This window comes from Tribolium castaneum, chromosome 2 (assembly GCF_031307605.1).
Source record: "Tribolium castaneum strain GA2 chromosome 2, icTriCast1.1, whole genome shotgun sequence".
Lineage (NCBI taxonomy): Eukaryota > Metazoa > Arthropoda > Insecta > Coleoptera > Tenebrionidae > Tribolium > Tribolium castaneum.
Window position 1 is genome coordinate 16,211,065 of NC_087395.1, and position 26,308 is coordinate 16,237,372.

Below are 26,308 nucleotides of genomic sequence, written 5' to 3' on the forward strand. Positions count from 1 at the left end.
GTATAATTAGTCATCTATACAGCGTGCTCAAAAACTGGCACACCAACTCAATGGTGTGTGGTAGAGAATTGGTTACATATAAAGGTAAAAATAGTAAAAAAATTTTTGTATTAAAGTTATTGATAAATAACGGATTTTAGATAAATGATATGTGGCAACGTTGTCTAACAGTCATGATCGCAATAGAATTTGAGCAACAATAAAAATAAATTATTTTTGAAACGGTTTCCTAGGAAATAATTCCCAGTGTTGGCACATCTACACATTGTAATTTTTTTGATGAATTTTAATTTTTTTAAATTAAAAAAACTGCTAAAATGTGATAGTAAATTTAAAAATTATTATTCATCGTTTTGTTACGGAACGATTACCTGGTACGAAACATGAAAACATAAAAAAATAATGAAAACTAAAGAAGTTAACACAATAAGTTTGTAGCTCCAGACTTTTTAAAATATGACTTTAGGAATTTTTTCAACATTTTTCCCGTAATCTGCACTTGCTTCTCAATAACGTACCACTGAGTTGGTGCGCCAGTTTTTGAGCAGCCCTGTACATAACGATGTCCAGTACTCCAGTATATGATCAATTGATCATGTATGCGGAAAAAATGGTTTTGAAAAATTAATTAATGGAGTTCCAAAACATTTAATTAAAAAAAAAAGAAAAACCTCTCCTCTTTTTTGCCACCTTGATTCAATTAATTAAGCGAACATTAGGGCAGTACCAATTGAGTACCAAAATGTTTGTCTTTCTTTTGGTGCACTTTCGTGTTGTGGTCCAGGTAAAGTTCGGCAAATCTAATACTCTAAAGTCCTCTCAGGCCTGCTATCATCGGCATGGTGAGGGAACCGGTCAGTAAATAATTCATTTCCTGAACAAACACAGTCGCGAAAAGACGTCTCTGGTGTTTGGCTTCTGTGATTACGGCAAATTCGAGTGTCATGTTTCATTATTGCTAATTCAATTTGAAAAAAAAAACCGTAGTGCCATTTTACGGTCTCTGGTACCCCGTGGTACTGCTTTAATTAATCCAAGTTTCCGAGACTTTAAAAATGACTAAAAGTGACGAAAGACACACTTGTTTTCTTCTCCTCGAGGATGGGACTGTACTACCGGGTGAATCGTTTGGGGCTCGAAACCAAATCGATGGGGAAGTTGGTAAGAACACGTGGTTCTGGGTTGGTTATGTTTTCGGAACGAATAATAGAGCATTGACAACCAGTAACACGTTTATCAATGCCGGGTGTTGTTGTCGTACCCGGAGCTAATTGTTTAGACTAACTGGAACACGAGCACTTCAGTCCGTGTGGGATAACTTTGCAAAATGGATTCAAAATATTTCAAACAACAAGTACCGAAAAAAATAATCATTTTTTAATCAAAAATCAATAACAAACATTTTAGAAACTGTTAATGCGTTTTTAAACGAAACACATTTTAATAGCTGGAAAATTTTGTTCGCATTGATTACAAACAATCACCGGTCAAGAAAGTCAGGTCGTTCCTTTATCAGTACCATAATACTGAGATAAAATTTTTACCTTTTCGTTATCAATTTTTCAATAAAATTTTTCGTCTGGTATCACTGACCCACAGTTCAATCAATTAACCCGTCTGTAAATATTAGATCTGCTTCAAGGTTGCTTTGCTGTAATAAAATTTCTATTTGGAAATGTAGTTTTCCAGACTGGGATGGTCGGTTACCCCGAATCCCTAACCGACCCCAGCTACCATGCCCAGATCCTGGTCCTCACATACCCCCTCGTGGGTAATTACGGTGTCCCCAAAGCGGTCGAAGACCCGCACGGGTTGCCCTAGTAAGTAAAAACAGTCCCTTTTATTTTAATCCCGTTCAGTTTTTTCGAATCGCACCGGATTTGGGCCGCTGGTCTCGTCGTGGGTGAACACTGCGACAATCCGAGCCATTGGCACAACTTCAGGACACTTTCCGACTGGATGAAGTCGGAAAATGTCCCCGGGATCCAAGGGATTGACACTAGGGCCTTGACCAAGAAAATTCGCGAAAAGGGGACGATTTTGGGCCGGATTGTTTATAGTTTGCCCATTGTGACCGAAAATTTGAAAATTGTTGACCCCAATTTGAGGAATTTGGTCGAGGAAGTGTCAGTTAAGGTACTCAGCTGGGAGTTGTCGACTTTGGTATTCAATTTTTTTGTAGAAAATTGTGACGTATAATTCCGGGGGGAGTCCCAGGATTTGTGCCGTTGATTGCGGCTTGAAATACAATCAAATTCGCTGTTTGGTTAATAGAGGGGCTCGGGTTGATTTGGTACCATGGGACCACAAACTCAATATCAACGACTATGATGGTCTTTTTCTCAGCAATGGTCCTGGGGACCCAACCATGTGCCAGGTCACTATCAATAACATCAAAGACGTGATTAAGGGACCAACAATTAAACCGATTTTTGGTATTTGTCTCGGTCACCAACTCCTTTCAGTGGCCATTGGGTGCAAAAGCTACAAAATGAAGTAAAGTGGTACCATCCCGTGGTAAATTTTCACTAAATTAACGTTTCCACAGGTATGGTAATCGTGGTCACAACCAACCATGCACCCATCATGGTACCAACCGGTGTTACATGACCTCGCAAAACCACGGTTTTGCCATCAATACGGAGACACTTCCCAACGACTGGGAAATCCTCTTCACGAATGCTAACGACAAGACCAACGAAGGAATAATTCACTCAAAACTGCCGTTTTTCAGCGTACAGTTCCACCCCGAACACACAGCTGGGCCCCAGGACCTTGAATGCCTCTTCGACGTGTTCCTGGACCTGGTTAAGAACCCCAACCAGACAGCTAAGACTCTCCTTACCCAAAAACTAACCTATTCGGGCACCCCTCAGTTGCCCGAACGCCCCAAAAAAGTGCTAATAATAGGTTCCGGGGGCCTTTCCATCGGCCAAGCGGGCGAGTTTGACTATTCCGGCTCCCAGGCCATTAAAGCCCTTCGTGAGGAAAACATCCAAACTGTTTTGATCAACCCCAACATCGCCACAGTCCAAACCTCCAAAGGTTTAGCCGACAAAGTCTACTTCTTGCCTCTAGTACCCGACTACGTGGAGCAAGTCATTCGAGTCGAGCGCCCCGGAGGCGTGCTGTTAACCTTCGGGGGGCAAACGGGCCTCAACTGTGGGGTCGAGCTCCAAAAAGCCGGCATCTTCGACAAGTACAACATCCAAATTCTGGGGACCCCCATCCAGGCTATAATCGATACGGAAGACCGGAAGATCTTCACCGAACGTATTGCCGCCATTGGGGAGAAGGTGGCCCCCAGCATGGCGGCGCACTCCGTGGAGGAGGCTCTGGAGGCGGCCGAGCAACTGGGGTACCCGGTCATGGCCCGCGCTGCCTTTTCCCTAGGCGGACTTGGGTCGGGCTTCGCCAATAGTAAGGACGAACTTAAGACTTTGGCCGTCCAGGCTTTGGCCCACTCGAGTCAATTGATCATCGACAAGTCGCTCAAAGGCTGGAAGGAGGTGGAGTACGAGGTGGTGCGGGACGCCTTCGACAACTGCATCACGGTGTGCAACATGGAGAACGTCGACCCTTTGGGGATACACACCGGGGAGTCGATTGTGGTCGCCCCCAGCCAGACCCTTTCGAACCGGGAGTACAACATGCTGCGCACCACCGCCATTAAGGTGATTCGGCACTTCGGGGTCATCGGCGAGTGCAACATCCAGTACGCCGTCAATCCCAACTCCGAGGAGTTCTACATCATCGAGGTTAATGCTAGGTTATCGCGAAGCTCGGCCCTGGCCAGTAAAGCCACAGGGTACCCCCTAGCCTACATCGCGGCCAAGCTGGCCTTGGGGGTACCCCTCCCTGAGATCAATAATTCCGTGACTGGGGTCACAACTGCGTGTTTTGAGCCAAGTCTTGACTACTGCGTCGTCAAAATCCCCCGCTGGGACTTGCACAAGTTCTCCCGCGTCAGTACCAAAATCGGAAGTTCGATGAAAAGTGTGGGGGAGGTGATGGCAATCGGGCGCAAGTTCGAAGAAGCGTTCCAGAAGGCCTTGCGCATGGTTGACGAGAACGTGATGGGGTTTGACCCCTATCTCAAGGACGTTAACGACGAGGAGTTGAAGGAACCCACCGACAAGAGGATGTTTGTGGTGGCGGCGGCCCTCAAGAAAGGCTATTCGGTCGATAGGCTGTACGACTTGACCAAAATCGACCGCTGGTTTTTGGAGAAGATGAAGAAGATCGTCGACTGGACCACGTTCCTCGAAACCATAGACCAGCTGCACTTGTCGCATGATATTTTACTGAAGGCCAAACAAATCGGGTTCTCCGATAAACAGATTGCGACAGCAGTCAAGAGTACCGAACTGGCCATCAGGAAGCAACGCGAGGAGTTCGGGATCAAGCCATACGTCAAGCAGATAGACACAGTGGCGGCGGAATGGCCCGCCACCACCAACTACCTCTACCTAACCTACAACGCCTTTGAGCACGACTTGACCTTCGAGGAAAAACACACCATGGTCATAGGATCGGGGGTTTACCGCATCGGGAGCTCCGTGGAGTTCGACTGGTGCGCAGTCGGGTGCCTCCGGGAGTTGCGCCGCTTGGGCCGCAAGACAATCATGATCAACTACAACCCCGAAACCGTCAGCACCGACTACGACATGTCGGACCGCCTCTACTTTGAAGAAATCTCCTTTGAAGTGGTCATGGACATCTACAACATCGAGGACCCTGTCGGGATCATACTGTCAATGGGCGGCCAACTCCCCAACAACATCGCCATCGACCTCCACCGGCAGCAAGCCCGCATCTTGGGCACGTCCCCCGACTCCATCGACGGCGCCGAGAACCGCTTCAAATTCTCGCGGATGTTGGACCGGATCGGGATCATGCAGCCGCGTTGGAAGGAACTCACTAACCTCAAATCGGCGATCGAGTTCTGCGAAGAAGTGGGGTACCCGTGCCTGGTGCGCCCCTCCTACGTGCTCAGCGGCGCCGCCATGAACGTTGCCCACTCCAACCAGGACTTGGAGACGTACCTGAACGCCGCTAGCGACGTCTCCAAGGAGCACCCAGTCGTCATCTCGAAGTTCATCCTCGAGTCGAAGGAGATCGACGTCGATGCGGTGGCCTGCGACGGCGTTATCCTCTGCATGGCGGTGTCGGAGCACGTGGAGAACGCCGGGGTGCACTCCGGGGACGCCACACTCGTTACCCCGCCGCAGGACATCAACGACGAGACTCTGGGCAAGATCACGCAGATCTGCAAGGCCATTGCGGCCTCGCTGGAGGTGACTGGGCCCTTCAACATGCAACTGATCGCCAAGGACAATGATCTGAAAGTGATCGAGTGTAACGTGCGCGTTTCGCGTTCCTTCCCCTTTGTTTCCAAAACCCTAGACCATGATTTTGTGGCGATGGCCACTCGGGTGATGGTTGGGGAGCTGGTCCAGCCCGTGGATGTGCTCTCGGGGTGCGGCAAAGTGGGGGTTAAGGTGCCCCAGTTTTCGTTTTCGCGGCTCGCGGGCGCCGATTTTATGCTGGGGGTGGAGATGGCGTCCACTGGGGAGGTGGCCTGTTTTGGGGATAATCGGTACGAGGCGTACTTGAAGGCCATGATGAGTACTGGGTTTAGCGTCCCCGAAAAATCGATTCTGCTGTCAATTGGGAGTTTCAAGGTACGGTTAAAGACACACTGGTTTAGAAAAATAACTTTATTTGTAGCATAAAATGGAGCTGCTGCCCAGCATGAGAGTGTTGCAAAAGATGGGGTACAAGTTGTATGCAAGTTTGGGCACCGCTGACTTTTACAACGAGCATGGAGTTAAGGTAAGTTCAGTATACATAGCATACAATAACGCGGAAAACAATACACACTGTCAAGTCTATCGACGGTAAATCTTCCCGTTATCGTATTTCAACGGTGTCGGAAAACCCGACTATGCTCCTCCGCACGGTCGATTCCACCGACCTCCGGTCTTCGTTCTGACAGGTGCTGTTCCGCAGCAGGACACTCGTTCGTGTTTTTAGATTGCTGGGGTGCTTTTTCAACTTGGAGAAGTTTTGTGGGGTTCCGGAGGTGTTGTTGTACGATTTGTTCAAGTTGTTTAGGTTGATGTTGTTTCCTTTGACTTGTTGGGTCATTTCCCAGCTGAACTGGGCCGAATTCCGCTTTGGTGTGGACGGTGGGAACTCAAACGACTCAGAGACTGATATTTTCTTCGACGTTTCCTCTTCTTTGGTCACTTGTTCAAGTAGCTCGCGCGCATCGGCTTGGAGACCAAAGTCTTCAAGGATTTTTCCGAGGTAGTACGCTTGTTTTAAGTAGAATAGAGCTTGTCTTTGGCTGGCCAAGCGGCGGCTTTTTCGGGCCATTTCGATGAAGTGTCGTATGAAGAACATGAGGATTTCACGGATTTTCAAGCGGTCGAACTGTTGCTCACATTGAAGCTGTAAAAAAATCTATATTATATTCCTGACTTACTGAGCTATCAAGGCACAGCCTAAACAGCTGGGTATAGAAAGTTAAGATTTTCACTGTAATTTGGTTTTATAATCTACTAAGAAAGGATTTTAAGAAAGGGGTTTATCTGACGTTTGTAAAACCCACCCCAAGTGTGTTAAATGGGGTGTTAAAGTTAAATTAAAATCCGTAATTTAAAAAAATATATTAATGTTATACCCATGAAAATTTGTATTTAGGCTTTAGGGTAAAAATGAAGAAACACGTGTCTCAGGATTTTCGAAAAATCAACCCCTATGCTGAAATTTAAATTAAAATTCGTAATTTCAAAAATTATATTTATGAAAATTGGTACTTGGGTTTTCGGCTAAAGATGGAAAATGCAGGTTTAAAATTTTTGGAAATTGGAAATTTGGAAATTTGGAAATTCCATCCCTAAGGGGGTTAAATATAAAATTCCCTCATTTTTTAACTTATATCCATGAAAATTCGCATTTTAGCTATCGGTGAAAAATGAAGAAACACGTGTATTATAATTTTTAAAAATTTTACCAAGGGGATTAAACGTAAAAATCCTTCGTTGTTATAATAATTATAATAATATAATCATGAAAATTAAAATTCTAAGATTTCGGTTAAAATTCCACCCCTAAGGGAGTTAAATAAAATGTGTTCAAAAATGGTTGTTCATCACGTAGTCTATGTAATTCGAATTCAATGTGCCGCTTCGTTCAAATACAAATAATACTAATTGTACAATGTGTTCTTAAATGATTCTCATCTAGTTAACGTTGAAATTGGTTTACTATAAAAAAATTGTGCCGCTCTACTCAATAGAATTCTCTGTCAATAAATGTCAAAACTGTCAGTCCCAAATTGTGAATTATTTAATTTAAAAAAATATATTTAAATGCAACTAAATTGTCACACTGTGCAAGAAAACATTTTTATTGTCGAAGCTTATTTCTGAATTTGGAGACTTAATAAATGGAGAATGGTAATATTCGGTGTCTAAATGCCTGTCATTAATTCTATAAAGCCGCATTTCTGATTTTACCAGTTTATTTTATCAGAAATTCACAGACGACTTGATGAGTACTGTCATCTCGCTCTCAAATTTTTTAATTAATTTTTTACTCCCTTTTTTATATTTTCCGGCAAAGTTGTTTCAAGTGTAGGATTTATCTTGATATATGTCTTATATTTCTGTGACTTTTCTTGTTGTGTATCTTTCGTTTTGAGATTTAAAGCCTTTTTGCATTATTCTGACGGATCTGCCATATTGACGGCATTCACAATTTAAACTAAGTGGCACACTACGTTCAAATTCCATAGGTGATTTGATGAACAGAAATCCGTAATTTTTTTGAAGTTCTAAAAGATAAGTGTAATTCAAAATTTTCAGAAATTCCACCTCCAAAGGAGTTAAAGACAAAAATCCAACTTTTTTGAAGTTATATTCATGAGAACATGTATTTCAGGATTTGTGAAAATTACACCCACAAGGGGTTTAAATAAGGATAACAGAAAATAAAAGTGTGATTGCAATTACAAAAACTACCAAAAGCAAAATTATGTGTTCCTACTTTTAATTGTTACTAAGTTTTGCTTTATTTTTCTGCATTTTAAAATAGTTGTGCGAAGCCTCGGGCGACTGCTAGTCCCCAATAATTTTTCAATCACAATTAAATCAAACAAACCTCATAATCGATCGAATCCACCGACCCTCGCCTTTCCATTTTGAGATTCTCCTCACGCTGCTCTTGCTCCCTCCGTTTCTGCATCACAAGTTTCCGCATTTGCTTCTCCTTCTCGATTTTCCACTTGATCTCCCGCCGATAATTGGCATCGCCTTCGACCTTAACCATTTGCCGATTTTTCGGTATCAGATTAGGCGGCCGCACTATTCGTGGATTGACCATTAGAGACGTATCGGCCGTGAGCAGTCTATACAACTCTTTAAAATCAAAGTGTGGGTAAAACTTCGGGTTCGTGTATTTCAAATTCCTCAAAGCACCCAGAAAATAAATAGCGGGTGATTCCAACACATCGTGCAAGATTTTCTGGGCATGTCTCAAATGCTTGTTCGGGACGTTCAAAAACATGTTCTTCTTCTTGATGAAGAAATCGGGCAGTTCGCCCACTGACAGCTTCTGCATGAAGTTTCGGATCACGATCGCGAGCTTGGTCCCGAGCCTGTGCTCGGGCCAGTCCCTGGGGTTCGACTCACATTCCCAGTACATGTGGGTGCGGAAGTGGTCGACTAAAAGCCCATCATATTGTTTATTAACGGGTTCAATGAACGATTTGTAGATTGTTAGCAGGAACAGGAAGGCCCGTATTTGTGTGTGCGACATGTGCGTGTCCAGGTATCGCTGGGCTTTGGGAAAAGCGATTTCCCACTCGATTTCACTGTCGGGGTTTTCGCCCCGCTTGGGGATGTAGCCCCGGGGGACGAGGGCGCAGCTCAAGCCCCGAATTTCGTTGATCATGTTCAGCTTAGGCCACTTGTACTCTTCGCCGAACTTGTCCCACATTGTGGGCCTTTCAGCCCGGTTGTGGAACTCAAAAGTGAACTCAATCGGCCACTGGATGGCCACCGAAGGCACAATCTCGCACGGCAACACGGCAAAATCCTCATTGACGTCCTGCAAGTTGCAGAAAATCTTCCCCGGAATGGCCTTCGCCAGGGCTATTTCGCTCGCGTCGAAGCCCAACGCCAGACCCAACGAGTTCGGAAAAACCGCATTCTGGATGTACTTCATGAACCCATTTGAGGAAATATAAGACACCACGTCGTACAACTCCTTCGCTTCGTCCACTTTCCGACCCGCCTCCTCCTCCTCGTCCGAATCATCGGACGTTTCTTCGTACTTCCGGATCCGCTTTTGCGTGAAGCACGTTTTGGGCAAAGTGTCCCGCCTTTCGCAACTTGTGATGTCTAGGGGTTTTGGGGTATTTACACTAGCAATCGTCGAGTATTCGTAGATTTCTGAATCGTCGGTTTGGGTCGAAGGCCCGGGTTTGGGGTCCTTCTTGTCCAGGGCCGGCTCGGGCTCGATTGTGCGCGCCTGGCTGGGGGCACATTTTAATTTGACGAAACCGAAATGTTCCTCGGACTTTTCGACGACGACTTGGTAGCCGGGCTTGTCGATGGCACTGTACTGAGGGGTGTTCTTTGTCTCCAAGACTTCGATGTTGTCGTTCACCACGAAGTATCGGCGAGGTACCAAAGGTTCAATTTTGTTTTTATTGGGGCCGTGCATTCGGCGAAATTTTACGTTTTTGTGGACGTTTTCGAAAATCACGTCAGGGATCACACACTCGATGGTCTCGTCGCGGAGCAGGGTCGGGTTGAGTTCTTTCTCGATGGTTGAGTGCGTGAATTTTTGCTTTTCTCTGCAAGCAATGATTAGTGGTTTGAGAGTTTTAAGAAAAATTTCGTGGTGTGATAATGCTGGAATTTGTCAGTCATTTGCGGTGACAGGAATCTGATAAATTTTTATTGACTTAAAGATACGAAAAATGCATAAGGAATGCGCTTAGTTAAATTACTTTTTATAATTGTAATTGTCACCCAACTCTTGTTAAATGATAAGTTCAAGTAGCAAAAAAATAAGCCGTTTCTTGTAATTGCCTTTATCTCGTACACATCTTCATCGTGAGTAATGTAAGTACATGTTTACCGCTATTTTTTAAGTGTAGTTTATTTTCGGCTTGATTTAACAATTTACATTTAAAGATAATGAGCAGACAAACTGAGTTATCTCATTATGTGATGTTATCACAGTGAAATGAAGAGATTTTGTTGTTAAAATTGTGAATTTGAAGCAAGATTATTATCGTAAGTCAACGTAATCAAAATGCACCCTCTTGAAGCTTATCTTTTTACTGCTGTACATAACTAAATACTTGGGTTTTTTCAAATTTCGATTAAATCATGTGGTTTGGAATGATTATGTATTTTTAAATAGAGATAATAATTCCAAATGGTTTATTTTTAGATAACACAATTTATAAAGTGGGTCAAAAGTATCAAATATTTACATTGTTAATATCTCATTGTAATGACTGTATTTAAGGGTGGTTGAAATCACAGTGTTAAAATGACAATCTTTCGTCAAAAAATATACCAAAGTATTTCGAAGTAGCAGTTTTACCCGTTTGAGCATTTATTTATTAGGAAAGTTTTTTTCAGAAAAATGCGATGCACTTGCTTAATTATTTAAGCCAACAAGTCAAAGCCTTTGTAAGATCAGTTCTGAAATTTTTTGTTAACCATGTGATTTAAATCAACAGACCTAATCTACAGACTGAACCAAAAAAACACCCAAAATTCATATTCTTGTTACGAATTATTTATCAAAAAAATCCTCGAACAGGTCGATTTTAATTTTTTTAAGTGCTAGATTTTGACACCAGAATGACATTTCTGACGACATTCGTTTTTGAGTAATGACTAATGACGTCATTTTTAAGTTTTTAAATAACAACTGACGTGTTTTAGATAGTACACATTTTTATCTTTCTGGTAAGTATAAAGAAATTAAAAAATAAAACGAAACAATTAAAAAGAAAAAAATAGAATAAAAAACTTATACAAGTTATTGAAAGTGTTACACAAAGAGCTTTATCTTTTTTCGGTTTTGCTTTATTTTAAAATGGGAGATTGTTTTTTGTTAATTTTTTTGTGTTTAGTTGTCACCTTAAGTGTTTTCGTTCTAATTATTCAAAAAAAATACAAAAAAATTGCCGTTTATAAATTAAATCTAAGAACTAAAGACTAATATTTTAAATTTTATTTTAAAATTTGCAATAAAACGGAAATGTAACTCAAGCTGCAAAAAATTCTCTTTGTAAACGATCTTTAGTGCCTAGAAAAACTTAAATGAAACACATACCTTCCTCATAACATAACTCCAAACAAACAAGTTATACAGAGTGGATCAGAAATACGTTTGTTAATTTTACCACGTAAGAAAACTCATCAAGTACAATTTTTCTATACACATAACATATTGCAAAATTCTTATTCATTATTTTCATGATCTTTATTGTTTTCGTACAAACGAGCCGGTCAGTGTTTAATAATTAGTTTGTATTCATAACAACAATTTTCATTGTTGTTTTAAATTGTTCAAATTCTCCGATAGAACAAAAATATTTTTTTTTGTTTTGGTACACATTTCTATATGTTCTTTGTTCCAATTTTTAAGTAAATTTGCGAAACATTTATTGAAAAATTACAAATAGGAAAAACGTTTTATGTGTTGAACTCTGTTACCTGTTAAAATTAACACACGTATTTCTGATACACCCGGTATTTTGCGGAAAACAAAGGCAGTCATACAGAAAAGAAGGTATGTTTTTAAAAATTAAATCTAACACAGAATAATATAGTTATGAATGCGTATATTGGGTAAATATTTACGATTTCGAAAATATTAAGAAGGTTTTCATGATTTTTGATGCCATTATTTTTGTTATTGGTATTTTGATATTGAATTTTCTAAAGTTGGTCACCTTTTTGTTACGGTTTTGGATATTGAGACAGTGCCTGAAAAAATACTGAAATGAAAGTATGAATGATGTCATTACTTCTCATTGCTAATTTTTTAACTCATTTTTCGGTATTGACAAAACTTTTCTAGGTCAAGTCAATTAATTTTCCCAAAAACTAAATCACGATGCACTTGACCTACCGTATCACCCCACATCCTAGTATTTTTCACCCGAGACTTAAAATAGCTTTTGATTGAAAATAGTTGACCCGATTCAATCACCTCGGGTCAGCTTCCTTATTGCAGCCATAAATTAAATAAATTAGTCTCGCCACTTGCGAAAAATGCGAAAAATGTCCCCGATAAGATAATTTCCAGCAAAGTCACTTGACCTTCCGATAACACAAAGACTCACCTTTCGTAGTTTTCAAAAAACATGACCGACATCAACAAATTATTCAGCACAAAAATCTGCGGCGACTCGAGCAACTCCTTCTTCATCTTGGCCACTTCCACTTGGTCGTAGCTCTTCTGCGACATGGCACCCCCGTCATTCTCCTGACTCATGATCGAGTCCCAGTCCAAATGACTTGGCCGCGCTTTGGTGGACACTCTCCCCTTGGGGCTTTCGGACTTGTGCGAACTGCAATTGCCCATCTCAACCGCGAGCCGCATATTAGTACTCCCGATACTTTAAACTTGCATTTTATCTCTGGCACTTGACGGAGATTAGATTAAAAAACTATCAACCTGCCGAAACTATGAATCTTTATTGTTATTAGGTCGAGTCGGTACAATGGACTTTCGAGAACATTGATGCCATAACGAGCCAAGGGGAGCTCAAGCACTTGGCGGAGTTTTTGTCAAAGAAACAGTTTGACTTGGTTATCAACCTCCCCATGCGCAATGGCGGCGCTCGGAGAGTGTCCTCCTTCATGACCCACGGGTACAGGACCCGGCGCCTGGCCATCGACTACTCCATCCCGCTCGTGACCGACGTCAAATGCACCAAACTCCTGGTGGAGGCTCTGAGACGCATTGGGACCGCGCCCCCCATGAAAACCCACACTGACTGCATGTCTTCGCGCCGTTTGGTCAAACTACCGGGCCTTATTGACACCCACGTCCACGTGCGTGAACCCGGGGCCACCCACAAGGAGGACTACGCCTCCTGCACGGCCGCAGCCCTCGCTGGCGGCGTCACCATGATTTGCGCGATGCCCAACACTAACCCGGCCGTCACCAACCAGGAAACCCTAACCCTTGTGGAGAACCTGGCGCGGAAAAACGCCCGGTGTGACTATGCCATCTACATGGGGGCCTCCTCAGACAACTACTCCGCGATCCCGGAGCTCGCCCCCCAGGTCGCAGGCCTCAAAATGTACCTCAATGAGACCTTCACCACGTTGAGACTTAACGATCTCAACACCTGGACCAAGCACTTGGCTAATTGGCCGAAAAAAGCCCCGATTTGTGTGCATGCCGAGGGGCAAACCACGGCCGCTGTTATCCTGATGGCGAGTTTGCAAAACCGGCCAATCCACATCTGTCACGTGGCCCGGAAAGAGGAAATCTTGATCATCAAAGCGGCCAAGGAAAAAGGCTTGAACATAACCTGTGAGGTTTGCCCCCACCACCTTTTTCTCTCGACTGAAGATGTCAAAACCTTGGGGGTGTGTAAAAGTCAGGTTCGGCCTGTTCTAATGTCACCAGAGGACCAACAAGCCCTTTGGGATAACTTACACGTGATTGACTGCTTTGCCACCGACCATGCCCCCCACACTTTGGAGGAGAAGACCAGTTCGAGCCCTCCCCCAGGCTTCCCCGGGCTGGAGACAATCCTCCCGTTGCTCCTGAACGCCGTTAACGAGAACAAACTGACTATTGACGACATCGTCACCAAGTTCTACCGCAACCCCAAGAAGATTTTCAATTTGCCGGACCAACCAAACACTTACGTTGAAATCGACCTGGACGAGGAGTGGACGATTCCAGAGGCTACCACTTACAGTAAGGCTAAGTGGACCCCGTTCGCTGGCCGCAAGGTCAAGGGAGCCGTCCACCGCGTGGTGCTCCGTGGAGAGGTGGCTTTCGTCGACGGCCAGATCCTGGTGCAGCCCGGGTTTGGGCAAAACGTGCGCACGTGGGACAAAAAGACCTTCGACGAGGTCATAGCCCCTCCCACCGTCACCACTGGGGAGTACAACGACGGGCAGACCAACGAGATTTTCAAGAAGTTGCTGTCAGGGGGTGGCAAAGTGCACTTCTCTGCCACCAACGAGCTGCACGTGGACAGCCGGCTGGGGGTGACCTCGCCCACGCCCGTGGGGCCCCGGATCCGCACTGGTAGTTTCTCCCAAATGGAGCAGATGCATCACAGTCTTGCCAACAAGCATATTCTTTCGGTGGATATGTTTACGAAAGACCAGCTCAATGATATTTTCAACTTGGCGCAAACTTTTCGCGTTAATGTCAGTAAGGAGCGGGCTGTTGATCATATCTTGAAGGGGAAAGTCATGGCGTCGATTTTCTACGAGGTTAGCACTCGGACCAGTTGCAGTTTCGCGGCTGCCATGCAGAGGTTGGGCGGTGGGGTGATTTATATGGACGAGACGAGTTCGTCGGTGAAGAAAGGGGAGACTTTGGAGGACTCGGTTGCTGTGATGGCGGGGTATGCCGATGTGGTGGTGTTGAGGCATCCGACGCCTGGCTCGGTTATGGTGAGTATTAAGTACACAGTGTTGGATTTTAGTCCACTCAAAAATAAATATTTCTAGTTAAGTAAAAAAAATACCCTGATATTGTCCATTTTTTTAAATATGACTGTGAGGCACTAAAAACCAATTAAAAAAATAATGGCATGTTTTCGTTTAATTTTTATAGTGGTAATCCGTGGTACGTGGAATAATAATTGATAAGTTTTGAGTAATTAATATTTTAATATTGTAAATCTCAAAGCTGAAATAATTTATGGCAGGCTTGGTGATAATTCCTTGACAATAAAAAAGTCCGCAATGGAAACATGAGTTAACGACCGCTTTATATTCCGTGTATACGACACAAATATCATTGGAGACATTTTTCTATTGTCAAGGAATTTAGTATCTGGTCAGGTCATGCTATATTATTTACCATAGAAGAGTTACTAGACAATTCAGATAAAAATTTAAAGAAAAACACAATTTAAAAGGCGCTTGACAGAAAAAATAGTATTGCATCTGCTACAACCCCTTATCGTGGTACTCGTGCACTGTAACCAATGGCGCACCCAGGGGGAAGGCCAAGGGGCCTGGTCCCCCAAGCTCTAATTAGTGGCTTAAATTTTATTTTTTTTTATAAAAAAAATTAAAAAAGAGACATGCGTCGCTTAGGTACGTAACTGCGTCTGGTTTTTGTTATTGCGAGAAATACTCAGACATGTTTTCTTGAAACTTGCTGCAAAATTTATCAATTCTCGTCAGTTCACGGATGCATTTAGTCTAGCTGTCAAGCACTTAGCCCGTGAATATTACTTTTATGTGAGTTGTTTATTTGTACAAAGCATTTTTTTCATTTTTTAAGATAAAACACTCTTAGGGTTAGAAATAAGTAAATCTAAAAAAATGTTTCTTATTTACAAATATGGCAGAAAAACGGAAATGAGAAAATGCCTGATTTTATAACAAGATAATATAAAGTCAACAACTAGTACTACAACTAGCAGTAGAATTACTAATACAAGTAGTTCAAGTGTTCTTGGTACGGTGACTGGAATTATTATATTTATTATAAACATTTGGAGTTTAAGAAAAAGACGTTTAAACGTTATACTCTTTGAAGATTTTTTTATCGTGATTTTTTTAATTCTTACATAAGTTTGTATTTTTTATATATACCAATTTAGTTGTTTTTAGTTTGAAATACATATCCTTTTACCATGCCATATATTATAAAAAAATGGCCCCCTCCAAAAAAATTCTGAGTGCGCCACTGATTGTAACACTCGTTACAGCATAGATCTAAGTACAATGTTTGTACAGTTACAAAAAAGGTCATACTTCTTGTTCTTGTTGGATTTTCTTGGCGAGTTTATATTCTCACCTAAGGATGACCACTTTGTGGTTGAAACGCATAGTGTTTCAAATAAAGGGTTTGGTGTGTCGAGTTTTGAAACTTTGTTTTATTTATTTTTATTTTAAAAAGATCATACCATAAATATGTATATCAGTTTTTTATTTTTTTTTCATAGTTTGAACATGGTCTAAAAATTTAAAGTTCAGTTTTTTTTAAACAATTGTTAAATTGTTGTCCTGTTAATCTGAGCTACTAACTCAGTAGTTATTACGTTTTCAATGGAAACGAATAAAAAATAAATTCCCATTTTCTTATTTCCGTGTGAATATCGTTTTTATTTCTTATACAGGTGTGCCAAAAGTGGCGCATCAACGATACATCATTATAGATCACAGACTAGATAAAGTAATCAAGTATAAGCCACGAAAAAATGTTTAAAAAATTTATCGATTTGAAATCTATGTTAATCATCAGAACATCTTAAAATGGCAACAACGGTTAACAAAAAAAACTAACAATTAATCTAAACTTGACAAATTTCTCGAAAACATCAATCATTAAATTCTGTAAGTTTTGACCAATGTCCAAAGATAACATTATTAAACCATGCTGTTTTAAAAGTAATAGGTTATTTCGATTTTGTTAATTTGTTGTATCTTATTGTTTTATTCGCTATATTTTATTCTATTCTATTCTATTTTATCCATGTTATTTAACTACGCATTATTGCGAAAACAGCTTGAATACGACAGATAATACATTACCGAAAAATTGAAAAGGACAAAAAAATGTGTCATTCTAAAGAAAATCCAACTATACGTTTTTTTTTTAAACTGTAACATTTGTTTTTTTTGTCGCACTGTTTTTTGTAATTTTTATGCTGAAGGTTACCATCTTTGTGAACTGCATATTGCCCTGATATTCCTGATGGTCATGTTTTTATTTTTCGGGGAATCAATGGTTCCTCATTAGTACCTATTATAGACAGTTCTGTTGGAGTGAGGGATAATTCTTATAAAATAATTTTGTAAAACTGAAAATATCAGTCACTATCAATATAAAGGTTTGCCGATATAAATTATTTAACATAAAAGTTACTTTTTCATATTTGTATTATTATTTCTATTAATGTTATTATTTTTTACTTTACTTCTGTATAGTATTATTAAGAATAGTATTTTTTCGAGCACGACGTCGTAGCCGGAGCAAGTGTTTTGAAGACAAGTTATTTACGAATACTTTACGTTATTTTTTTTATTAGTACACTTAATAAAAATTTTAACAGAAATAATCTAACGTGGGATCAGTATACCTTTCGTTGTCATGGAATTGATTGTCATTATAAAAAAAAATTCATTCAAAAGTTGTTATTTATCTTCACGTTTCTTGGGTTATTGATGTTGCCACGGTCACTCAAAAAACGCGTTTTTTTGAAAGTTGATTTAAACACGCTGCTGTAGATTACCAATAAAAAAATATAGATATAATGTTTTGTTTATTATGTTTACGACTCTTTTTGCATTAGCTAGACTTTGCCTCCTCACTTTTTTCTTTCCTTTTTTACGCCCTTAGGCTTTTGTCATTAATATTGTTACTATTACTACGATTATTACTATAATTCGGATAAAGATTAAAAAACTACAATTTACAATGTGTGCGTTAGAAAAAATGCACAATCTCTCATTGTGATAATCACTCGCTACTGCGTGGCTCGTCTCACAAATCACATTATTATTTTCGGTCCGATTTTAACCGACTCGGTTACAGCGGGCGTCCCACCACTGCCGCAAGCCCCTCATCAACGCCGGCGACGGAGTCGGCGAGCACCCCAGCCAAGCCCTCCTCGATATTTTCACAATTCGAGAGGAGATCGGCACTGTGAACGGCCTCACCATTACCCTAGTTGGTGATTTGAAAAACGGGCGCACTGTTCATTCCCTTGCACGTTTGCTGACACTGTACAACGTGCAGCTGCGTTACGTAAGCCCCCCGAGCTTGAAAATGCCGAGTCATATCACCAGCTTCGTGGCCTCCAAAGGCATACCCCAGAACGAGCACAGTACCCTTGAGGAGGTACTGCCGGACACGGACGTACTGTACATGACTCGCATCCAGAGAGAACGGTTTAGCTCACAAGAGGAGTACGACAAGGTGGGTTAACCCCGGCTTAGGGTATTTTTGTTTAATTGATTATTTCAGGCCTGTGGCCACTTTATCGTAACTCCGCAACTGATGACGAGGGCGAAGAGGAAAATGGTGGTGCTTCACCCCCTGCCCAGGGTGTTCGAAATCAGCCCGGAGTTTGACACGGACCCCCGGGCGGCCTATTTCAGGCAGGCGGAGTGCGGGATGTATGTCAGAATGGCGCTCCTAGCCATGGTTTTAGGGAAGTGTTAAACGAAATAAAGGAAGTTAAGTAAAATACGGATTTATTACACCGTCAGTCTTTTCGTATAAATTAAGACCATATTTATGATTAGAGAGATGATAAATTATGTACAATTGAGCTACATTTTGATCGGTTAGACTATCACTTGGGATGAGGATGGTTCAGGTTCTTGCATTTTGTCGGCGAAAGAGGCTTCGTCCTCACGGATGGCACGGCCCATTCCGAGCCTCGGGATCCTGATTTTTAATACTTTCTTTGGTTTGCGTTGTTGTTGCAGGTTGATTAGTTTCCTGAAATGCCAGAAATACCAGATAACTCTTTTTTTAAGTGGCGATAAGATTAATCTTACGAACATAAGCGATTTATTGGAGAACTAATTTTATTATTATTATTATTATTGCACCGATTGTGAAACAAAAGGCATTTTTTTTTCATAAATTACTTACTGTTGTCTGCAGTCTATGAAAATGGCCACTCCAAAGAGCAAGGTAATGGTAAGTATCGCTGAAATCACGAAGATCACCACTGTTCCGATTTCGTTTGATTCCTCAATTATTTCCGGAACACTGGTAGATTGACTAGAATTATCTGGAAAAAAAAGGAATGTTAGGGTTTTCAATTAGCGCAATTGTTGCCAAACAAAGAATAACTGTGTTACGTAAACACAAACAACCCAGAAAAGGAATGTCGCGGCTCATCAAGGCCTGCATATTAAGTTTATGGCAACCTGAATTATCTTGCGAAATATTTTTAATGGTAATAAAGTTTATCACAAAGCTACTTGGCTAATTATTTTATGGGATTAAGATGTGGGCCAACTAGGTCTGGAATGGTAATGTATACAAGAAAATTTGATTATATTTGAGGTGTTATTTTTAGTTTTTGAATTACTGGAACAAAAACGGAAACTTGTATTTTTCGTTTTTAATTTTTCAAGCGAAAACCAAAAGAACTAGACGTTTTAAATTAGAACATTCTTGAGGTATTTTTTTACAAGGGATCTAAATCTGTCATCCCATTTTGCAACGCGTTCTCGATGCCAGAGTTACAACACTCAACTTTGTTTTTTCTTATGGAAGCCATATTCGTTTTTTGTATTTTTGAAAAGTGTTTTTATTCCTGATTATAACGATGTATTACATTATATGATCGAATCTTACACGCTGATCAAAGTGGAGAAAAAAGCAATTTTGTGAAGAGTGCTTTGGAAAAAAACGCCAACAAGTTTAATTGAATTTGAGTCTAGAACGTTTACATTTCCGTCAATTATTTACTTAAAACTAAATGACAGAAGTTTATTTTTTGCATAACAAAACAAGACAAAATTATAAAAATTCTGCTTGCATATTTAATACAAGTGTCAAAATTTAGTTTGTTAAACAAAATTTTTGGCGTTTTTTCCAAAACACTCTTTGCAAAAAACGCCTTTTTCTTAATTTTAATCGGCAAGTAAGATGCGATCATATCATGTGATAAATCTTTGTAATCAGGAACATAAAGACTTCAAAAATACAAGTATCAAATATGGCATCCGTAAGAAAAACCAAAGTTGAGTGTTGTAACTCTGACATCAAGAACACCTTGAAAAAGGCGATGACAGATTTAGATTTCTTATTGAAAAGTACCTGAAGAATGTCGTACTTAAAAACGTCTAGTTCCTTTAGTTTTCGCTTAAAAAAATAAAAACGAAAATAATAATTTTTTTGTATTTGTCAATAATTCAAAAACTAGAAATGACAACAATTTTCTTTCAGATAATTGTTCAGCATAAAAATGCGTAACTTTGCCCTTATTTAACCGACTTCGTGTCTCTTATAATAACTGAGATCCCTATGGTGGAGCTCGAAAAACGGACACCTGTATACAGAGTTGCTAAAAAATATGGATACAGTTAAATATTATAAAAACTATTCATCAAAACTTATTGAAATCTACTGTATGATTAAGAGAATATAAATTCTAGCGTTTCGGATGTTTATTAAATTTCTATCTCCAGTTGTTCTTCAGATACAAGGCTAACTTGATTTTTTTTTAATTGCAACAAGGGTCAAATTTCTGAGTTCTATGTTATAACAATTGCATTTTTAAAAATGTAAAAAAAAATTTTTTTCAATAAAAGTAAAGTAAATAAAAATAAAGGTATGCTACATAACTGTATTCAGAAAAAAATGCTTTTTTATAAAAGTATTAAGTTTAACTCTTCGTGCCATTAAAAAAATCAAGTTTAGCCTTGTATTTTCAAAATAAATGACGATATACAGGGTGAGTCTGAATGCCTTCATCTGTAAACTGGAGAGTCTTCAGACTATTTCGCAACGTAAATTCCATTTTGGGCAATACGCCCACATGAGAGCAAAAATGCTATGCACAAAAGATGAGTACGCCACTGGTGACTACATTTAAAAACATCGAGAAATGAAAAACTAATCGCGTACAACACAAAAAAGGTGCAAAAACTTGTGTTATCGCCGGTACGCCCCTACTACGGTGCAGATTTGTGAGTCAGCGGATCATGATCATGAAAAATCACACAAATCCTGAAATGACCGATATGGTCCAGTGTTACGGAAGTGCAGATGGTGTTGTTTTAAGGGTTCACACCCTGTACCGCGAAAAATGTCCGGCGCGATCTGTTTTGTTTCCGTTTGTTTTGTGTGAAATGTAAATAAGGACCTCGAACGTCGTCTTCTTGAGGCCGTGGAAAAAATTCCGTCAACAAGTACCCGCCAGTTGACTCGTCAGCTGCAGATTTTTCAGAGCAAGGGTTGCAACCTTGTACCAAGTCGCAGGGCGGACTTTGTGAACAAATTTTTGTAAATGTAAGTGCCTCTCTTTTTAAAGCGTTTTTGCGGCCGTTCATGTTTTGATTTATCAGAACCTTCACAAGCGCCCCGTTAGGGATGGAATTAAGGAAAATATTATTTTACGCGTTTGCAGTTTTGAACTACAGTTTCGGTTCTACACATTTTGAAGACACTCCAGTTTACAGATTATGAAGCAATTAGAGTCACCTGTATATTTGAAAGAGCGCTCAGATGATAGAATTTAGACATTAACTGTTTCCAAAATTTCAAGGTTCTCTGTTAAACCTTTCTGAAAATATTTAACTGTATCCACACTTCTATGAAATGATGAAATTGACATCATTTTGTAGGTCCATTTTGAGGTTCATTTATTGTTTCATAAATACGAATAACCTGTATGTAAGATGTGCTAAAACTGGCGAAAGCCAGATTTTACTTTACTTATAAAAACTGATAGTTATCATTGAAGAGGCAAATTTCACTAGTCTATGAAAGCACGCAAATGAGTACTTTAATGGCATTAGAATCACAACGAGTCTCGAATTTCGCACAGAGAATTATTACAATGTGTAGATTTCCCCGAAACGCTGGTTAACCCAAATGAAATAATGCTTTAATATAACAATAAAATTGTTTTCGTTCGCGCTTAAATACTTCTCGGTAGTCATTCCAGTAAATAATATGTAAAATGATTTTTGCTCCAAGTACGTCATATCTGCAATTGGCATTTATCATGTTTGATTAATTTTTATTGAATAAATTGACGAACGTGATTTTGTTCCACTGACACAACCACGATTCGGTAAATATTTGGTTTTATATTTCCGCTAAGTTACAAAAATAGTTTCGCTTCAACAAACGAGTTGTCTTAGTGAAAACATCACTTGTTCTCAATTAACCGTTAATGTGATAAAGAAACCGCAACAACTGGGCAATTTCGACTTCCTGTGAACACTGTTTTAGTGTCAAAAACGTTCACTTTGTTTGTATTATTTTATTAGATTTGGGCTAATCTCCCTATAATTTATCACTTTCAAATTCTTCCTAGTAATTCGGTAAATACGAGCGGTTTTAGCGGTTTTACCATATTTTTATCAGCATACCTAAACTCACGATAAGAACTGCAAGAATTCAAACAATAACACGTTGTAGTAATAAAAAATTCACAAATAGCCACAATTATAAACCGATTAAAAATGGGGGAAACCCATCATTTTCCCCAATTGTGAATTCCTAGCTCTGTTAAGCGAGAAATTGTCCATTTCCAACTGTAGGTCACTCGGAACGATTTTCATTGTAATCGTGAGCAAAAAGTAGATTATTTCTACCTACGCGACAAATAATAAGTTCGTGCACAACAAACAAAAAGCACCGAATTTATCAAAAATGACCTTGTGTTCAAACATTATGATTAACTTGTTTCATCAAACGGAATATTTTCCTGGAGACGGTAAAGATTATGTCATTTATTGTTGTTTATCGCCGGGTCAAAAGGCAAGATTTGCCAAATAATTGTTCTGAAGTAGTAAAAATGCGCAGTTGGTGATATGCATCTGCAGCGATTAGATTACGAAATTTGAATACGGAAGCGTTGCCAAATTTTGGAAACTAAGCAATTTGTGCACATCGGAAAAGAAAGTGGGACAATAGCAATAATCTACAGTTGAGCTGGTCTAGTAGGTCATTGCTTTATTTGCGGTTCGTTTTGTGAACTTATTGATGAGTAACCATCACACCATCTGATAACTGATAACGCAGAGCTTGGCCCACGAAAAGTTCGAGGGCTGTTTTTTGACTCACCTTCCATCCACCCTAGGTCATTTTCTTTGACAAAATCCATATTGGCACCACTTATTCACCGCACAATTAACGACTAAAACGATCGAGAGGAATTTGTGGAATTGTTCTTTTTTATCTCTTCGCATGCACACACAATAAACTGATAAACATTTGGTTGGTGTTGAACAATTCAAAAACATAACACAAACATTTACAAAAGCGTGTGTTCGCTGGGGGGAGTCTGAGACCAGAGTGGGGCGTTTAGCTGGTACGATTGGTACGGAAAGCTGATTTCCGTTCTTTTGAAGATCTTCTACCTGCTTGAGTGCGAGAAGAAATGGGCGGCATGTCGTGGACTCAAGTTGGGAAATTTTGTGATTAATTATTCGGCGAATTCTGATTGTTTTGATTCGAGGGAAATGATAGCGACATTTGCAGAAGAAGCAATTTTATAAAAGCAAAATGCATAACTAATAATGAGATAGTAAACTGGTTATAACGGATGCTTGCAGGTTAAAAAAATGCATACCATGTGTTACAACCAATACAAGTCAAAATTAATTAGAAATTATATTTCTGCTTTGGTTGTTTTATTAATGTGAGAAGTACAAATCACGTGGTGAAAGGTTTGAAAGGCTAGCTAATTCCAGCTTTTTATTTACTGTTATTATTTATTAGTGCAGTCGTAATGGCTTCACTTCATTAAAAAATTCCATAAAATTAGTTTTGCGGTTTTTTATTGTAATCATAGGAGTATAGTGGTTGGTTACGCAATTTTCAACAAAATCACTAAACCAGAAAAAATACATAAACTGTAAGAAAGTAGTTGTAATTGCAATATCATGAAAGTTAATATTTTATTATTTCCTTTTATGCAAGTAATGGATTAAGTAAAAAGTGTTTCGTTAGAGTTTGTGAACACAAACATTTGTTCGTTTCAAATGAAATTTTATACACAATGCAACACCGCAACTGTGTTTTTTAAAGTGTATTGGTTACAAAAATATGATATTTGTATAAAAGCTGACTCTTCTGATAAGTTTTTTCGAGTCAAGAGACAGTATTTTATTTAAAAAAATATAATAAAAGGGATAAATAAAAGTAAGAGAATTTTTCTATTCACAAGACAGAATTGTCTATAACTTCTTTAAATTGTTATAAATCAAATAGAATAATTTCGGTCTCATCAATGCTAAACTTCTAGGTTTTTTGTTTAATTTAAACAATTTAATTTACATTGTTTTTTTTTGGCAGATTTGGTTTTTTGCTTTTGGCTGCTAAACGGCCTAACTTTGGAAGAATATCGTTTGCGTTAGAAAGATTTATTCGTGTTAAATTGGAATACCCTTTACAAATAAATTAGCGATTTGGTTTCCATTACGTATAAGGAAGTTTATTTTTTTTAAACATTAATTTTATCACGTAAAAATAACTACGTGCTGCAGTGCATTGTTCTAAAAAAACAACAATCAAATTTTCCACACATGATAGTATACAGGGTGATCCAGGGGTGTGTGATCGGTCTATGACTTTTTTGCTATTTGAAATATGGCCAAGCCGTTTTCTTCATCCGATCGATCGACTTAAAGTCCACTAAAAATATTTTTATTATACACAGGGTGGTAAACCAAAGTTATATTTTTTTAAATAGAACACCCTATGTATTTTTGCATAAATGGATTTTACTCAAAAAAATAATGTAACTTTGTATAAACTATCATTGGTCTATCTCTCTTCGTTTCGGAATTATTCAATTTTTTATTATAAAAAAGACCAACATTTGAAAAATCACTGCAAAGTCGCTTATGAATATTTTCCGATAAATTTGCAAGAGAAAAACTTAGAATATTTTGTAGTTTTAGCAAATAGTCGAGTTAAAGCACGCAGATAATATACAGGGTGTGCCAAAACGCAAAAACTTAAATAACATATTTTTTTCAAATGGAAACCATGAATTTTTTTGTATGTATCGATAGCATTTTTGATCAGCTTTCTAGCGTTGCTTTAAAATACTTATTAAGCTTTTTCAAAAAAATATATTTTATTACAAAAAAATGTGTTATCCTAGAATCTGATAAGTCAAATGGTAGTTTAATTTTTGACATGTACTAATGTGAGTAATTACATTAGTAATATAATTATTACATGATACATAAATGAATTTTACTCATCAAAAATTATTAATAAAATAATAACAATTAAAAAAAAATTGTACACTTGAAGAAATATTTCTAATTTGCTATACAAACCGCATATCTTTAGAAGGCTTATGAAAAAATGCTATCGATACGTGTTCAATTTGAAAAAAATGAGTTATTCAACTTTTTGCGTTTTTTGGCACACCTGTATATTATCTGCGTGTTTCAAATAAAAATCGACTATTGCTTAAATTACAAGATATTCCAAGTTTTTCTGTTGCAAATTTGTCGGAAAACATTATAGTCGACTTCGCAATTTTTCCAAAATTGGTCTTTTTTATAACGAAAAGTTAAATAATTCCGAAACGAAAAGAGATAGACTTATGTAAAGTTACATTATTTTTTTACGTAGAATCTAATTATTCAAAAATATATAGGGTGTTCAATTAAAAAAAATGTAATTTTGGTTCACTACCCTGTATACAGACTTTAAGTCTATTTATCAGATAATGAAAACAGAATGGCAATATTTCAAGTAACAAAAAAGTTATAGACCGATTACGCACTCCTGGGTCACCCTGTATGTAGTGCTACATAAATTACTCACTATCGCAGTTTTGTTTTTTCTTTAAATTCTGTTTTATTAATTATTTCTTTAACGTTCAGTTACCTCGTAATATAATATTTTTCGATTTACTAAATGAAATGGCAAACATAATAATAAACCTTGAAATTGTGAACATCAGAATTTCTTGCTGGAGGCAGGAAGTTTAACATTAAATAGACTTTACTATTTACGTTATCGATAAAGATAAATTATGTACTTTATTTAAACTTCATCATTGTCAACAGAATTTGATTAATTTAATTCAAGAAACTTAACCAGCGATGATTAATTTCAAATTTTCAAAATCATGACAACAATCAATATTACGTATCTTGTTTCGGATGATTAGATTACACCACTTTAAACCTCCATCCATCACATTTTGACGCAAAAATGTCTTTCACTGCATTCATTGAGAATTTAACTTTCGGTTTACGCAACGATATCCATAATTTTTTAATCACAAACGTGGATTTTAAACGTAGAAGGAACGACGTGATGTGACAACGAAACTCAGACACAAATCATTTTCATTAGCCGGATTTAGGAAAACCACAATCGATCACCA

General features: G+C 38.9%; 3 protein-coding genes across 3 annotated transcripts; 1 reads left to right on the top strand and 2 right to left on the bottom strand.

Annotated features, from left to right (window-relative positions):
- Window positions 1–834: 834 nt before the first annotated feature.
- r (rudimentary) lies at window positions 835–18,445 on the top strand. Its single transcript, XM_967097.4, has 9 exons — window positions 835–1,161; window positions 1,682–1,820; window positions 1,860–2,136; window positions 2,183–2,496; window positions 2,549–5,684; window positions 5,731–5,835; window positions 12,753–14,690; window positions 17,791–18,174; window positions 18,223–18,445. The coding sequence occupies exons 1-9, from the start codon at window positions 1,056–1,058 to the stop codon at window positions 18,418–18,420; spliced, it is 6,597 nt and encodes a 2,198-aa protein (XP_972190.1). The 5' UTR covers window positions 835–1,055; the 3' UTR covers window positions 18,421–18,445.
- On the bottom strand, window positions 5,703–12,714 carry LOC103314202 (uncharacterized protein). Its single transcript, XM_008199526.3, has 3 exons — window positions 12,386–12,714; window positions 8,170–9,868; window positions 5,703–6,456 (listed from the first exon to the last, which is right to left on the bottom strand). The coding sequence occupies exons 1-3, from the start codon at window positions 12,643–12,645 to the stop codon at window positions 5,914–5,916; spliced, it is 2,502 nt and encodes an 833-aa protein (XP_008197748.1). The 5' UTR covers window positions 12,646–12,714; the 3' UTR covers window positions 5,703–5,913.
- On the bottom strand, window positions 18,436–23,311 carry LOC103314201 (hypothetical protein). The gene is made up of 3 exons (XM_008199525.3): window positions 23,017–23,311; window positions 18,859–19,000; window positions 18,436–18,702 (listed from the first exon to the last, which is right to left on the bottom strand). The coding sequence occupies exons 1-3, from the start codon at window positions 23,054–23,056 to the stop codon at window positions 18,546–18,548; spliced, it is 339 nt and encodes a 112-aa protein (XP_008197747.1). The 5' UTR covers window positions 23,057–23,311; the 3' UTR covers window positions 18,436–18,545.
- Window positions 23,312–26,308: the final 2,997 nt, after the last annotated feature.